Consider the following 16,025-nt stretch of genomic DNA (forward strand, 5'->3'; position numbering starts at 1 on the left):
CTGCAGTAAGTGCATGAGGTCCTCCTCAGTTTCAGCGAGCAGGGTTGTGTCATTTGCATAACGCAGATTGTTGATAGATCTTCCACCAATCCTAAAGCCACGCTTCTCCTCATAGAGCCCAGCCTCTCGGATGATCTGCTCCGCATACAGGTTGAAAAGGTATGGAGATAAGACACATCCCTAGCGTACACCCTTCCCAATTTTGAACCATGCAGTATTGCCCTACTCTGTTCTGATGACTGCCTCTTCTTGGTCCAAGTATAGGTTTCGCATTAGCACAATTAAATGTTCTGGGATTCTCATTCTTCTCAGAGTCAGCCACAGTTTATTATGATCCACGCAGTCAAACGCCTTTGCATAATCAATGAAAAACATTCTTCTGCTATTCCCTGCTTTCAGCTAAGATCCATCTAACATCAGTTACAATATCCCTAGTACCACGACCCCTTCTAAACCCAGCCTGGAACAGCAACACACTAATGATATAATACCACTGTACTAGTGATATAGTGTGAAATTACATAAGGAACTGACATATCAGGAACTGTTTGTTGAGCAGGGTTTAGGGCTGTTGTACATAGGATTGTTATGAGTTGTAGGCAACTCGATGGCACATAACAATAACAACAACCTATTACTCTGTATAAGGAATTTATAGACTGAGAACTAACTCAGTTAGACTGAGTCTAACTGCTGAGAATTTAGACTATATGAAGGAGAATGTGACATTAGGATTAGAGGAGAACGCATCACATATTCAGATAATATGACCTTGCTTGCAAAAAGTAAAGACAACAAAGGAAGCTTAGAGTTCTCAGTATGTATCACATTTCAACATAAGACAAAAATCTTTACAACTAGACCAATAAACAACATCATCATAATTGGGGGAAAGTTTAAATTTTTCATGGATTTCAGTTTACTTGGAATCACAGTCAATACCAATGGAAAAAAACATCAAAAAATAAAATGATACATTGCAGTTGGAAAATCTGTGTTAAAAGAGGTCATCGAAGTGCTAGAAAAAAGATGTCACTTTGTATACTAAGGTGAATCTGACTCTGTATTATTTTGCATTAATTTACCTCTCTGTATTTTTAAGGAGTTGAAGAGGAGGGCCCCAAAGCTTTAGATAGATTTTCAGAAGAGTCCATAGATTCATCAAGTGTTAAAAAACACTGAAGAAGATGGAGCCAAATAGAAGAGTTTAAACAGAAATATCAAGTTATCCATTTTGCCCATTGCCATCAAATCAATTCCAATTCCTGGTGACCCTCCACTGAGTTCTCGAGGTTGAAAATATGAACAGGACTAGCTGGCCTCCTTCTCCTTTGAAGAGACCAGTGAATAGATTGCTAATATTAGCTTTTTGTTAGCAGCCTAAAATGTAACACACTTTACCACCAGGGCTCCAAATAAGCTTTATATAGGTTGAATTTGAAAAGTATTGCCATATTCTTTTGGTTACAACAGTATAGAAGCCTAGAATCTCAAACCGGAAGAGGAAACACATGCTAGAATTGTCCTTTACTGCTAAGTCAACCAAATAGAAAAACACCGAGGCTGACTCACCTGACACCTACTCCTTCTTTAATGTAAATGATTCTAATCCACTACCAGGAGTCAAACAGAGAATTTTTTTTTTCTCCTTTTCTCTGAAGGTATTCACATTTACAATGCAATGATGCATTTAATTTGTCTTGGAGGCAAAGATCACAAAACTTTGTCTCACATACTTTGGGCATGGTGTTAGGAGAGGCTATTCCTTGGAAAGGAACATCATGCATGGAAAGGTGGAGGGTTGGTGAAAGAAAGACACACAACCACATGGACTGGCACAGTGAATGCAGTAATGAAGTCAGCTGTGTCAGAGACTGATGCACAGGATAGGACAGGGTTCAGATCTGTTGTTCATAGGATTCCTAGGAGTCATACTTTACAACATCTAACAAAAGCAACAGTAATTTCAATTGCTTAAATGTACTATTTATGAGATTACAGAAAGATCTCTGATGGTATAATCCACAGGAAATTACTCTATTAACCCACAGTTGTCTCTACTATAGGCTCCTCTGGAGAAAGATGGGAAATCTCCTGTGTGATTTACAGCCTCTGAAAACCTGCTGAAAAGTCAGCTATGAGCTGATTCCAATTAGACAGTAGTAAGTTGACTTTTTATATTGAACAGCAAAATCATTTTCTACAATCTTTGTACATTGAATTCCAATATGACCAATTGCAATATTCTTAGTAACTGAGCAGAAACCTTTTTTCCCTCACCGTTTCCCCTTTTTAATTACCACTTCATCCTAAAAAAAAAAATGATTGATGTAAATTCACAAAAAAATAAATAGAACAGTATTAAAGCTAAAACATCAGAAAATATGACAAAAATCAGTGACTATAAAAAAAAGTCTATCTTTTGAGAGAAACACAACCAGGTTGCTTGTTAGAAGCAAGGATGGTGGAACTTCATCTCACATATTTTGGCCACGTTGTAAGGAAAGGCCAGTCCTTCGAAAAGAACTCCAGGCTGAGAATGGTGGAGGGTTACAGAAAGAGAGGAAGACCTTCAACAAGATAGATTGACACAGTGACTGCAACAATGAACTCAGGCTTATCAGACATATTGGGGATGGCACAGGATAGAACAAAGTTCAGATCTGTTCACGGAATGGTGACAAATCATACAGAACTCACTGGCACCTAAAAACAACGATAATAAAACACTGGCAACAACAGAAACAAAAGTGAGTGCTTATGATGCACACAGATGAAACCACGTGATTTGAACCATCCTTGTAGTTGAGTAGTAATGATAGCTCTGACAGTAACATAAACATATTACAATGTTCAAAAAAAATAGCATAGAGTTTAAGCCCTGTAGGAATACCATACATGTAAGCCAAGTTTATGAATAAATAGTTTTGGTGTTATAACTACTTTTAAGAACACTTTTGTTTTTAAAAATGTCAGCTAAATAACAAGCGAGAGTGGCATCCACTTCCTAAACAACATGCCTCTGGAAACTCTATGAACTTTGTTTGAGAAACAATGGTAGTTATAGAAAGGCTTCAGGGTCGCTATGAGTCGTGCTCAACTCAAAGACACTGAACAACAACAAATACCTTTTAAAAAATTATAGAAAGTCATTTTGGCATCACTCCCCCTCTGACAGGGTCACCTGATAGTCTATAACCTTTGCACCATGTCCTCAGTGAAACGTTGGGTGTAAGTCTTCTCTCTTCCACATAACAAGACACACAAACTTACTGTCGGTAGGTATACGCAATGTCAGCCAACTGCTTCCTTCTTGCTCTGTACACAGGATCTTTAAAACCCTAGGAGAAAAGAGACACGTTTGTTGGTTCTGCATGGGGCATAGTTGAGGATGGGGGAAAGCAGATTTCTACAGGAGACCAGTTATAAGATCACCTGAAGTGTGCATGCAATCTCTTTTCTTCATCTCAGAAATTTTATTGTTTAGGCAACAGGTGAGATATTGAGGAGAGTGACTTTGTTTTGCGGGAGTTTTGAGAAGATAGTAACATGGAAAAGTCATAGTAGTAGTCATCTACTAAGTTATTTACCCCATATTTTGTTGATATCATGGTTGAAGTTAAACTTCAGAATGTTGTTATGTGCCATTGAGTCACCTACAGCTCATAGTAAACCTATGTACAACAGCTCTGAACACTTCTCTATCCTGGGCCAATCTTATTGTCTCTGACACATCTAACCCTATTACCCCAGAGACTAAATCACTCCACCTCATAGATGGTCTTCTTCTCTTGCACTGTCCCTCCACACTCCCAAACATAATGTCCCTCTCCAAGAACTGGTCCCTCCTTGCAACAAGTCCAAAGACTCACAATCCTTGCCTCCAAGGAGCAGCCTGGTCTCATCCTATCTAGTATGAGCATGTTTGTTCTCCTAGCAGCCCGTGTTATGTTCAATACTCTTCTCCAGCAGCACAGTTCAAAGGCATCAGTTATCCTTCTATCATCCCTTGTCATTGTCCAGTTTTCTGATGCATAGCAAGTAATTGCAAAGACGATGGCCTGGAGTACTCCTGGCCTAGAGGCAAGAAGCTGCGCTGCAATCTCAAAGGCACGTGGTTCAAATCCACCAGCTACTCTGTGGGAAGAAGATGGGCAATCTCCTCCTGAGTGTTTAACTGCCTCTGAAAACATGCAGGAGGGTCAGCTATGTGTCGGTTCTGACTTGACGATGGACAACTGCAGAGTAGCCATGATTAACTTGTTGTATGCTGTAGAGTCAGAAGTGACCCACAGATGACCCTCCAGCAGGTTCTCAGAGGCAGTAGACTGCATGGGAGGAGACTGACCATCTTTCTCCAGTGGATCACCTCGTGGATTTGAACTGCACACTCCTAGGATTGCAGTGTAGCTTCTTACCAGAAGGTCACTAGACCCCCTAAGTAAGAAAAGTGCAAGGAGCTGGATTGTTATCCTCATTCATTTATTCCCTGGAAGCATGAGGTCTACCAAGAAATCTCTTGGAGCTTTAGTTTGTTCTTCAATAAATAGAGATTGTTGATTGTATATAATTTACAATGCTGCATGCTTGGATTAGGGAAAATGTTGAACCAAAGTCTGAGCACATAATCATCACTCAAAAAATAACATATTTGTGACCTATGGTGAAAAAAAAAATCTAAAAAGTATGACCCAGTGTATAAAAAGGATGACCTCTGAGCTTCTGTTTCTGCTCTTAGAATTTTAAAATAGCCTCTGTAGAATTCTTATCTTGCTATTTATGTATCATCTAATGCTTCTGAAAACTATGAACTTTGAGAAATTATAGGCTTTGGGCCTTTTGTTCATAGGGTCGCTATGAGTCGTGCTTGACTTGATGGCAATCAACAACAAGAAGAAGCCAATAATAGGCTTATTGTACCCATTCCCACCAACTGCAGATAGGATAATGTAAAGGGTGCAGGGGTTTAAACTGGTGCTATTACGTATCTTTCATTCGATCCTGTGGAATCTCTAGCTGACTGTGTATCCCAGCCCCTCACTCACTCTGCATTGCTGGTCATGGTCACCACCAGCAAGACCAAGAAGTTTATTCTGTAAAAGACTCTGATATGTGGTCACCCATGCCAGTAGACTTGGAGCCGTCTTATTAATCCTCCCCTCCCTGCCTTTGCATCAATAGTCTCTTTCTACCCACTCTGCCTTCCTTACGTCTTAAATCTATCATTTCTCTTTATTCTCTCTGCTAACACCTTCATTCAAGACATGATGGTTTCCTGCCTGGACTAGTGTAACTGTTTTTTTTAGTTGCTTTCCCTATTCCTTCCTCCCCTCCACTGCAGCCTAAGTGAACTTAGATATTATGGATCTGCTAAGGTCACTACTCTTTTTCAGACAGCTTCAGTTTGCTCGGCTCCACAGTCAACACTCTTGGCACCAGCAGCCAGGAAATCAAAAAACATATTGCGACGGGAAAGTCTGCAGTTAGGGACCTCTCTAAAGTACTCAAGAGCAACGGTGTCTCTCTGGAGAATAAGGTGCGCCTGATACAGGCCATGGTCTTTGTAATTACTCGTTATGCATCAGAGAGTTGGACAATGACTAGGGAGGATAGAAGGAGAATTGATGCCTTTGAGCTGTGGTGCTGGAGAAGAGTATTGAATGTTCCAAGGACTGCCAAGAAAACAAACAGATTCATCCTTGAGAGGGTTAAACCAGGCTACTCCTTGGAGGCAAGGATTCTGGGGCTTCGTCTGACATACTTTGGACATGTTGTAAGGAGAGACAGGTCCTTGGAGAGGGACATCATGCTCGGTAGGGTAGAGGGACAGCGCAGGAGGGGAAGACCCTCTATGAGGTGGATTGATTCAGTGACTGGGGTAATCGGGATGGGTGTGTCAGAGGCAATGTGATTGGCACAGGATAGAGCAGGGTTTAGGGCTGTTGTACATAGGGTCGCTATGAGTCGCAAACGACTCGACGGCACATAACAACAACATGAACTTAAAGTCTATAATCCTTCACAGACTTTCATGTGATTTGGCTCTTGCCTGTGTTTCTACTTCCGTGCTGGAAGTGGAAACATTCTTACTTTCCTGTTAGGCTCCAATGTCAGTATTGTTGTTAGGTACCATTTAGTCCACATAGTGACACATACAGCAGAACAAAACCTTGACCAATCCTATTCCATCCCTAAATCTTTGCTGGTTTTAAGTAAATTATTGCAGTTGCTGTGTCATTTAATCTCACTGAGAGCCTGCCTCTTTCACTGACCCTCTAATTTTCCGAGCATATGTCCTTTTTCAATGACTGGCCCCTCCTAGCAACACCCCCAAGTATGTGAGATCGAGGCTCATAATTTTTGCTTCTGAAAAGTGTTCGGTTTGCAAGTCTTCCAAGACAGACTTGTTTGTTCCTCTGACAGTCTGTGGCACCTTCAATTTTCTTTGCCAAAATATCCATTCTTCCTTAGTCAACCTTCACATGTATATGAAACAATTGAAAATATCATGTTTCATTCCTGGTTCACTCTGGTTTTTAAAGAGACATTCCTGTTCTTCACTTTACAGATATCTTTGACAGCAAATTTTGGTTAGTTGTACAATTTCCTACCCATTCGGCCATGAGAGCTCCCTTACTTTAGTTAGTAGAAAAGATCTGTTTTATGTAATTAATTACTATTGATCAGGCAATTTACAGACATGATTATATAAAACAAAATATGCATGAATGAAACAATGCATATTAATAATTATAAATAAGTGAAAATGGTAGAAATAATTTTTAAAAAATCTATTTTAAGTCATATGCTTTTTAAAGAACTATTTGTAAGAGATCAAATTGCCAATTGTTGTTGTGTAAAATAGCAACCCAAATATTAGATAGTAATCTTCAAGAACAGTGAGTTTGTGTTAACAGGGGAAGAATAACTCAGAAAATGAAGGTGAGATATTTCCTTGGAAATGGGGTTTTCATTGATGTATTCATGAAATAATTTCCGGTAGAGTAGGACCCAGATCTAATCATTTGTGAGCTATCCAAAGAGCAGATTAGACACAGAGAAGGTAGAGGCCCAGTGAAGAGAACCAAAGAACTCCAAGAACTCAAGGATTGTCCAGGAAAAGTGGTCAGGTGGTGTCATCTGCGTAATGCAGGTCGCTGATGATTTTTCCTTCTATTCTGATGCCACGTGCTGCTTCACAGAGTCCAGCTTCTCCAGTGATTATCCAACATATAGATAGAAAAGGCGCGGAGAAATGATGCATCCATGACACACACTTATCTTTCTTTTAAGCCATGCAGTGCTCCCCTGCACTGTTCAGACAACAGCTTCTTGGTCTAGGTATAGATTTTGTAAAAACATGATTAAATGTTTTGGGATTCCCAGCCAAATTCCTTTGCATAGTCAATTAGACACAAATAGACATTCTGCCAATATTCTCTGCTTTCTGTCAAGAGCCATCTGACCTCAGAAATGACATTTCTGGTACCATAGTCTTTCTGGACCCACCTAGAACTTCTGAAAGTTCTCTATCAACGTACCGTCCTAGCTGTTTCTGGATTATCTTCAACAGTATGTTGTTTGCATCTGATATTGATGATATTGTTTGATAATTTCCACATTCGGTTGAATCACTTTTCTTCATAATGAGAAAAAAAAATGAGGAGGACTTGAAACAGAAAATCAAAGGCCAGCTGCAGAATATCAAGGACTACAGCCTTCAATATGGGTTATGTCTCAGTATCAAGAATACAGAAATCCTCACCACTGGGCTGATGGGCAACACCATGATCAATGGAGAAAAGAGTGACATTTTCAACAACTTCATCTTACTTGGATCCACAGTCAAGCAGCAGTAGTCAAGAAATCAAAAGGTATACACAATTGAGGAAGTCTGCAGTCAGGGATCTCTCCAAAGCAGTGAGGAACAATGATACCCATTTGAAGACTAAGGTACACTTGATTCAGCCCATAGCCTTTTCAATCACTTTCTGTGCATCTAAGAGCTGGACAATGAATAAAGGGCACAGAAAAATTGATGCCTTTGAGTTGTTATATTGGAAAAGAGTACTGACTAGCCCATGGACTGCCAAAAGAAAATCGGTTACATTGTGAAGAAGATGCAGCCAGAGTGCTCCTTACAGGCACAGCTTTGTCTCGTATACTTTGGGCATGTTGCTAAACGAGGCTATTCCTTGGAAAGGACCATCATGCTAGGAAAGAGGGAAGGTCAACGAAAGAGAAGAAGATCTTCAATGAGATGGATTAACACAATCACTGCAGCAATGGGTTCAAGTATGTGAGAAATGATGATGTTGGCATAGGCTGGGCTAGGGCTCAGCTCTGTTATCCGTAGAGTCACTAAGAGTCACTCTCAGCTGGACTGCACATAACAACAACAGTGGTGAGCCGCTGTGCTGCCGACCCACACGCATGCAGCTCGAATCTACCAGCAGCTGCTTGGGAAAAAAGACGGACGTTCTCCTTCTGCATCATTTACACCCTCTGAAAACCAGCTGGAAGGTCAGCTGTGAGTCAGTTCTGCCTTGATAACAACTCGACATCATAACAACAGCAACAACCTATTCACAATGATACAATCAATAGAGCTGAGACCTTGACTTGGATTTTTAGCCTCCAGAATGGTCAGAAAATTAATTTTGTTCTTGAAATTAAAAAAAGAAAGAAAATTCATGTAAAGCCTTTAGCCCATTGACCATACTTAAATATTAGCTGTTAAAAGTTATTCACGGCGAGGTCTGGTGGCCTAGTGGCAAGAAGTTGCACTGCAATCCCAAGGTGTGCAGTTCAAATCCACCAGATGCTCTGCTGGAGAAGGCAGAACAATCTCCTCCTGTACCAGTCAGATCTGATGTGACAGTACACACACACATACACACACAATAATAAAATAAAAATAAAAAGTTATTCACTTAGTAGATGTGTGTGGAAAGAAGGGAAGGAAAGAGTGTGGGTCTCAAGGAATAATGTGTCAACAGGCTGAAAGCAGCTCCCCTGTTTCATTTTCCCATTCTGCAAAGCTGGCAGGCAGGGGCCTTTCCTCCCTGCTTCATTCTTTTTGAAACCCCTGATGTGAGAGATCGGGTTGAACCTCTACACATGTGATCAAGGGCAGAGGCCAGGGAAGAAGAGATCACACTGAACACCAGGGACAGAGCGGAACACAGGGTCCTGTCTGAAAGAACAGCTATGTCATTATTCCTTGCTGTGTCTGTTTGCACTTCACACATCAAGGACGTGGTCTTTGAGGCCATGGGCTGAGGAGATGCACCCTGGCAGGTCGGTTTTGTTCTTGGCTCACGTTTGGGACCTGACAAGTGATGATAGGAACAGGGAGAGCCTGGCGCCTCTTTTTGGGGGGGCCATGTGCCTGATAAATTCCATTTTTATGATAAAATTCATAGTTCTGGAAGACCCTGGAGCCAACAACCTTGGGTTGTGTCCTTGATTTTTTCTTAACTTAAAAACAATTTTTTAATAGTGGTTTGGCATACAAAACCCATATACATTGTGTTTCATTCATGTGCATTATTTTTCACACATTCCTTCATTCACATGTGTTTCATAAACATTGTGTTTTATAAAATTAATCACCATTGATCCATCTCTACTAATACTCATCTTTCAGGTCCTCACTTGATCTTTCCTAATTCCTTCACCACTCCCCCTGTGCCCATCAAACTCAATTATTCTAAGTGATTTCCTCCCTCCCCACCACTGTCCCCTTGTCCCCCTTTCTTTCCCCTGTTGGGCTTTGATAGTTACTTTAGTAGTTCTCCTTCTGTTTTTTTCCCCTACAATAATGATCTTATGCAGTATTTCAGAGAGGTAGCAGGCCAGTCCAACAACCTTTAAGGGGTCATAAAGATTTGGAGAGGGGCAAAAAAAGTTGCCACCAAGTGATTTCCAACTCATAGTGACTTTAATGACCCTATAGGAAAAAATAGAACTACCCACATGGTTTCCCAGTTTGCAGTCTATATGGAAAAGGAGCCCTCCTGACAGAAGTAGGTTATGTGTTGGGCAGCTCATCCAAAGGTCAATGGTTCAGACCCACCAGCCACTCCCCAGGGAGACAATGAGACTACTTCTTCCCTTCAAGGAATCCAATGGACAAGTCACCAGAACTTGGGTTGCGTCTTCACAGAGACAGTCTGTCACGTCTTTCTTCCACAGAGTAGTTGATGAGTTCTAACTGTTACCTTTGACCGGCAGTCAAGTTCTTTAACCCCTGAGCAACTAGATCTCTTGAATGGAAAGGGAGGAAGATGCAGGTGTCTCAGACTAGCCTCTTCTCCCACGGTCTGAAATGAGCTGGGAGCAAGTTAACGAGGAAAGTCTCAATGAAGCTTGTTACGTTTCCAAACGCTCTGACAGCCACGTGATTCTGCCATCATGGTGATTCCACAGGACAGGACAGAGCTGTCCCGGGGGTTTTCTGAGGCTGTAAAGATCTACAGAAGCTGACTGTGAAAGATGACCTTTTCCCCACATAGTGACGGAGTTTCAAACTGACATTTATTTATTTTTTTAAATATCTATCTAACACTCAGCCTACTATACTAACTGTCCTCATTGGTGAGGTTCATTAGAGGAGGGAAAAGAAAAACCAAAGCCACAAACAAATGAAAACCAAATCCATTGGATTCAAGTCAATTCTCACTCAGAGTGATGAGTGTATTACAAAGCAGAACTGCTCGCTCAAGTGTTCTGGATTGTTGTTGTTGTCAAGTGCCGAGAAGTTGGCTCCAACTCACAGCTACTCTGTTCCAATAAGCAAAACCCTCCCTGGTCCAGTGCCACCCTCACAATGTCTGTGTTTAAGCCCCCTGCTGTAGTCACTATGTTAATCCAGCTCACCGAGGACCTTCCTCTTCTGATGACCCTCTGCTTTTCAAAGCATGATATTCTTCTGCAAGAACCTGCCCTCCTGATAACATGCCTGAAGTATGTGAGGTGAAAGCTCTCCATCCTCGCTTCTAAGGAGCACTCTGGCTGCCATTCCAAGACGGACTCACCTGTTCCTTCGGCAGTACATGGGATATGCAATACTCTTCCCCAACAACACAGTTCAAAGGCTTCAATTCTCCATTGATCATCTTTATTCACTTCCAACTATCACATCCATAGAAGCAGTTGAAAACCCTCTGACCTGACTCAGGCCCTCCTTACTCTTTAAACTGGCATCCTAGCTCTTTAGTACTTTAAAGAAGTCTTCTGCAATGTATTTGCCTATTGCAATCAATTTGACTTGTTGACTGATCCTTCCAGAAGTATTTATTGTGAATCCAAGAAAAATGAAATCCTGGACAGGTTCAATCTTTTCTCCTCTAATCATGATATTGTTTACTAGGCCAGCTGTGAGACATTTTTGTTGTCTTTATGTAGAGGTGTAATATATACTGAAGGCATATACCTTTGTGCTTCACGAATTCAGTGCATCAACTTGTCCTGGTTTTGTTTTTTATTGTTTCAAGCTGGATTGTTATTTTTATGAAAGCAGATTTCCAGACCTTTCTTCTACAATGCTGTTGTGTGGGTCCAAACTGCCAGCTTTTATGTAGTGTTGCATTGTTATTTTGGTGGTAGTGGTGGTGGTTGCATGCCATCAAGATGGAACAGACTCCTAGCTGACTCTCTAGCAGGGAGTCAGAGATTGTGAGTCACACGGGAGGAAATTTCCCATCTTCCTCTAGAGGAGAGGCTGGGGGATTTAAACTTCCTGCCTTTGTGTTGGCAACACAACCCCTTACCCACTAAGTGTGTCTATTACCTGGCTTAAGGTTGCACCACTCATTGTAGAAATGGATAAAATATAGACTAGTACAGACAGATAAAGATAAGGGGCTGGATTTATGGAGGCCCTTAATTTTCTTCCTCATGTTTTCTTTTTTTTTTGGTCAAGGTCACTAAAAGGAATTTTACTATTACAACTAGAACCAAAACAAGCATAAATTGCTCATATTTTAAAAGTTCACTTTGTCCCTGAAATCTCTCTCCCTTTGGCTCTGTGAAAGAGTCTGGAGTTTTGCCATCAGCTAGACCTTCAACTTTAGACCTTGGTGAGCACTGTGTTAAGAGTCTAGTGATTCTAAGTTCATAATAATAATAATTTTTTAAAAAAATGACTGGGGAGCTCTGGTGGCCTAGTGGCGAGAAGCTGCACTGCAATACTTAAGTAGCACAGCTCGATTCCACCAGATGCTCAACTGGAGAAGGAGGGGCAATCTCCCCCTGTCTGATCTGGTTTGAGGGTACACAACAAAGAGGAGAACAAAGTGAGCTAGAGCGAAACTGTGCTCCTTTAGGCTTTCAATGATTCCTCAGTGGTAGAGTGTCAGGATTTCTTCTGGAGAAACCTTTAGATTGGCTTGAATTGACAGCCTTTTAGAAATAGCAGCTGAGCTTGGTAATCATTTGAACCACTCTGAGACTCCTTAGAAAAGCCATTTACTCTCAAAGGGCCAAAATATGTTTGTTTATAAAACAGGATTTGTTTATCAAATGGGAACCACTTCTTTGCTTACTACTGAAGCTGTCTTGAAGATCCAGTCTTCCTGAGAGCACCTTGTGCACTATAAACACCTCCAGGGAACTGAGCAAGAACTAAACACAGATGCTCTCACTGGGTTCCAGAAACTATCACTAATCTAAGCAGGGTCTAAATCATTGAAAGTTAATGGAGCCTGCCTGACAGGGACAATGTGTCTCTTCCCACCACATACTGTCAAAGCTGGCACTGACCTTTCCCAGGACCCTTCACTTCAGAGAAGAGAGAATAGTGAGAAACCCCTGTGCAAGTCCTCTGTTCAGAAATAGAGATTCCCTCTCCTGACCTCAGGACACAGTCTCAAGTGCTACGAAGGCTGGATCGCAAAGGAAATGAGGCTGCATCAGACTAGACACCTCCCCAACTAGAATTTCTAATCAAGCACAGCATCCCTGACGGGAATTTCTAAAGCAACAACATCCTTGACTGGAATCAGTCAACAGGACCCCTGACTGCAAGTACTCACCAATCGAAGGAGCTCTACATCCTCAGCCCTGACTGGAACCTTTGACCAGCCAACTGCTCCCCTGAAATAGACTGGGTTCTGGAGAAGAGTGGTGTAAGACCCAGAATCAGAATTCTCATTTCTTTTTTTTTGTTTTGTTTTTAGAATTCTCATTTCTGAGTCTCCAAGTATGCTTGGGCTACATCAGAACGTCACCTCCGCTGTGTCCCCTGCCTCAGTTTATGACAGACAGCTGGAGCTCTGTGCTCAGCAAAAGGCTCTCCTCACTCGCTTTTTAAATTTATTTTAGAAATGTTAAAATTCCTAATAGTCACAGATTCGTTAACAGTGATTACAATCATTTTTGGAACATTTTCATCAGGCTCAAAAGAAACTCATTGGCAGTCTCTCTCCATTTTCTTGCAGTTCCTCAGGAGGCAAAAGTTTGCTTTCTTATATCTATGAGTTGCCGACTCTGGACTTTTCACATTAATAGAATAACAAAACATACTTTGCTATTTGCTTGGCTCCTTGCCCTTGGTGTGTTATTTAAGGATTTTTTTTTCTTTTTTATTTCTTGTATTTTTTTTTTTTTATTTTACACTGTACCTATAAAGTTCATAGACATTGTCCCTCACACTGGATTCCCCCACCTCCCCAACCCACCCCCCTCCACCCAATCAAATGTTATGTTAAGTAAACTAACTCAGTCTTATAAGGACAAATATGGTATAATACCATTATTGTACAAATAGAAAGATAAATAGTAAAATTTATATGAGGAGAGGGGGTAAACGGGGAGGGTGATGCAGGGGTCAAAGGCGCTTCTCACTTTCAGTGAACAACCACTTCCTTTTCACGTTGTCTCTGCTTATAAAAATTTGTCGCCTTTCTGATGCCTCTAAGTTGAACTCATTCTTCATTACTTCTTTTCTACGTAATGCTACCTGTTAAGTGACAATTCACCTGTTCTTTAGCGAGCTGCCTACCGAGCAAGGCTGGGGTGAGGTCTCCACGGCCACCCCTCTGCTAATACAAGTGCCTTTGTTTTCTATTTCAGCACCTTTTAGTGTTCTGATCCCAACCTACCGCCTTCCAACACTCTTCTTCACACCAACACTCCAGCTGCCATTCCCGAAGCACTAGAAGCCTTTCACGGCAGAACCTTCCCATAAATTGTTCCTCAGCCCTACATTACCCTCCTTTTGCTTACTTGACTAATTTCTGCTCATGATTAAGGTCCAGCTCCCGTGGTATACCACTTCCTACTGCCCCTGACCCCTGGCGGACTTACTACTACTCCCAAATGCTCCCAAAGAATCTAATTTAATGTTCTGTGATTGGATACAGTCTGACATTCATAGTGTGTGTGTGTGTGTGTGTGTGTGTGTGTGTGTGTGTGTGTGTGTGTTTAAAGCTGAAATGCCAAACATGCTGCCTTTGAATTGTTTCCAACTCATGGGAACTCTGCACAAGGTGGACTCAACTCCACTGAGTTTTCAAGGCTCTCAGAATCAAGTAGCCAAGCCTTTCTTCTGATGCACTCTGGGCTTGGTTAAACAGCCAGTCTTACAGTTAAAAGCCGCTCAGTGAGCCATACCATTCGATGACTATCTAGCTTTCTATCTATGTATACTGTCTGTCTATCTATTTATACTGTACGTCATTTCTGGACTATGATTTCTGTTTGCTGCAATTATAATCATAAACATAAAAATGACATAAACATAAAAAAGTGTCTTATAACTTTGGCATCCACTGCCCTGGCAAACAATAGCCACTGGATAAAGATTTGTTGAACAAGAAATGAAGACACCATCACAAGAACATGCAAACAGCCCAGATGTTGAACCACAATTGAATGGACTGAGAAATTATGGTTTATTCACACTATGGAATACTACAGAACACACTGGAGCAGTGACTGTGTAAATTATTCCCTAGCTGGGAGGGACTGGAGAGCATTATGCTGAGTGAACTAACTCAGTCCCACAAGGACAAATATTGTGTAAAATCATTATTGTAGAATGGATATGAGAATCCAAGGGGGGTGAGGGGTGAAAGCAGAGGAATGAGGATATGTGGGGGTCAGGAGGGCAGGAATTAATCCTGAGGTTGTACAATTTGATGGGTGGGGGATGAAGGAAATTGGAAGAATCTGGTCTGAAAAACAATGTATTTGAATTTTGTAAATAAACTAGTATAATTTTTTTAAAAAAGACATGAAGGCAGACTGTTGAAAGGATCAGACAAGAAAGGGGTCAGGTAGGAGAGAGGAGAGACAGAAAGGCTCCCATGCTAAGGGGCCTGGACTCACCGGGTGGTCTGCATCCAGTTCCGCCCCATAGCTGAGAATCTGATTGGCAAATCTGTCGAGCTCTTGAATGCTTCTTGGGAACCAGGGCACTGTAACACAGAAAAGGCAGACTCCTGAGAGAGAGAGAGAGAGATGGCAGGGCTTGGTGAATGCCGTGCTGAGGTCAGCAGCAGGGAATCAGCACTGCTTGAGCTCGTGGTGCAAGAAGGACCCTAGATAAACCCCAAGTTGCAATAATTCAAACACACATTCCACTTGTCCCTAATTTAGAGAAAATGTGATGTTAAACATAGTACTGTTGCTGGAGGTTTTTCTCCAAAGGATACCAACATTATGCTCCCTCTCACTCATCATGGTGTAAAATCTATTGCCACTAAGTCAGTTCTGACTCATGGTGGCTCTCAAGGATGGAGTGGTGAAGCCCACAAAGAGTTGAGCTGTGAGGTCAATGGTAGTGCCTCAGAGAAGCATGGGTAATCTACTCCCCTCCAAATTTATAGCTCCCCAAAACCTGCTGGAGAGTTAGCTGTCAATCGTTCCCACACCTTATCAGTCAAAACATCGGATAGGCAACTTGTTCTGTGAGAGGACAGAGTGGAAGTGAATCCAGGGCTTTCAAAGCCAAAATGTCCCCTAACACAGAACGCCACTGCTCTCTCCTGCTATGCAGCTGTGGGGATGGGGCCAAGGGG

The 16,025-nt window shown here is 41.6% G+C and overlaps 1 protein-coding gene across 1 annotated transcript in view; it reads right to left on the reverse strand.

Annotated features, from left to right (window-relative positions):
* PAH (phenylalanine hydroxylase) overlaps positions 1-16,025 on the reverse strand; it is a 108,397-nt gene that overhangs the window by 34,285 nt on the left and 58,087 nt on the right. Inside the window, exons 4-5 of the mRNA XM_006888546.1 lie at positions 15,334-15,422; positions 3,274-3,341 (exon numbers count right to left, since the gene is read on the reverse strand). Coding sequence (XP_006888608.1) covers positions 3,274-3,341; positions 15,334-15,422 — 157 coding nt within the window. The remainder of the gene's footprint in view (positions 1-3,273; positions 3,342-15,333; positions 15,423-16,025) is intronic.

Source organism: Elephantulus edwardii, unplaced genomic scaffold (genome assembly GCF_000299155.1).
Source record: "Elephantulus edwardii isolate Elephantulus edwardi_28Jun2011 unplaced genomic scaffold, EleEdw1.0 scaffold00068, whole genome shotgun sequence".
In the NCBI taxonomy this organism is placed as follows: domain Eukaryota; kingdom Metazoa; phylum Chordata; class Mammalia; order Macroscelidea; family Macroscelididae; genus Elephantulus; species Elephantulus edwardii.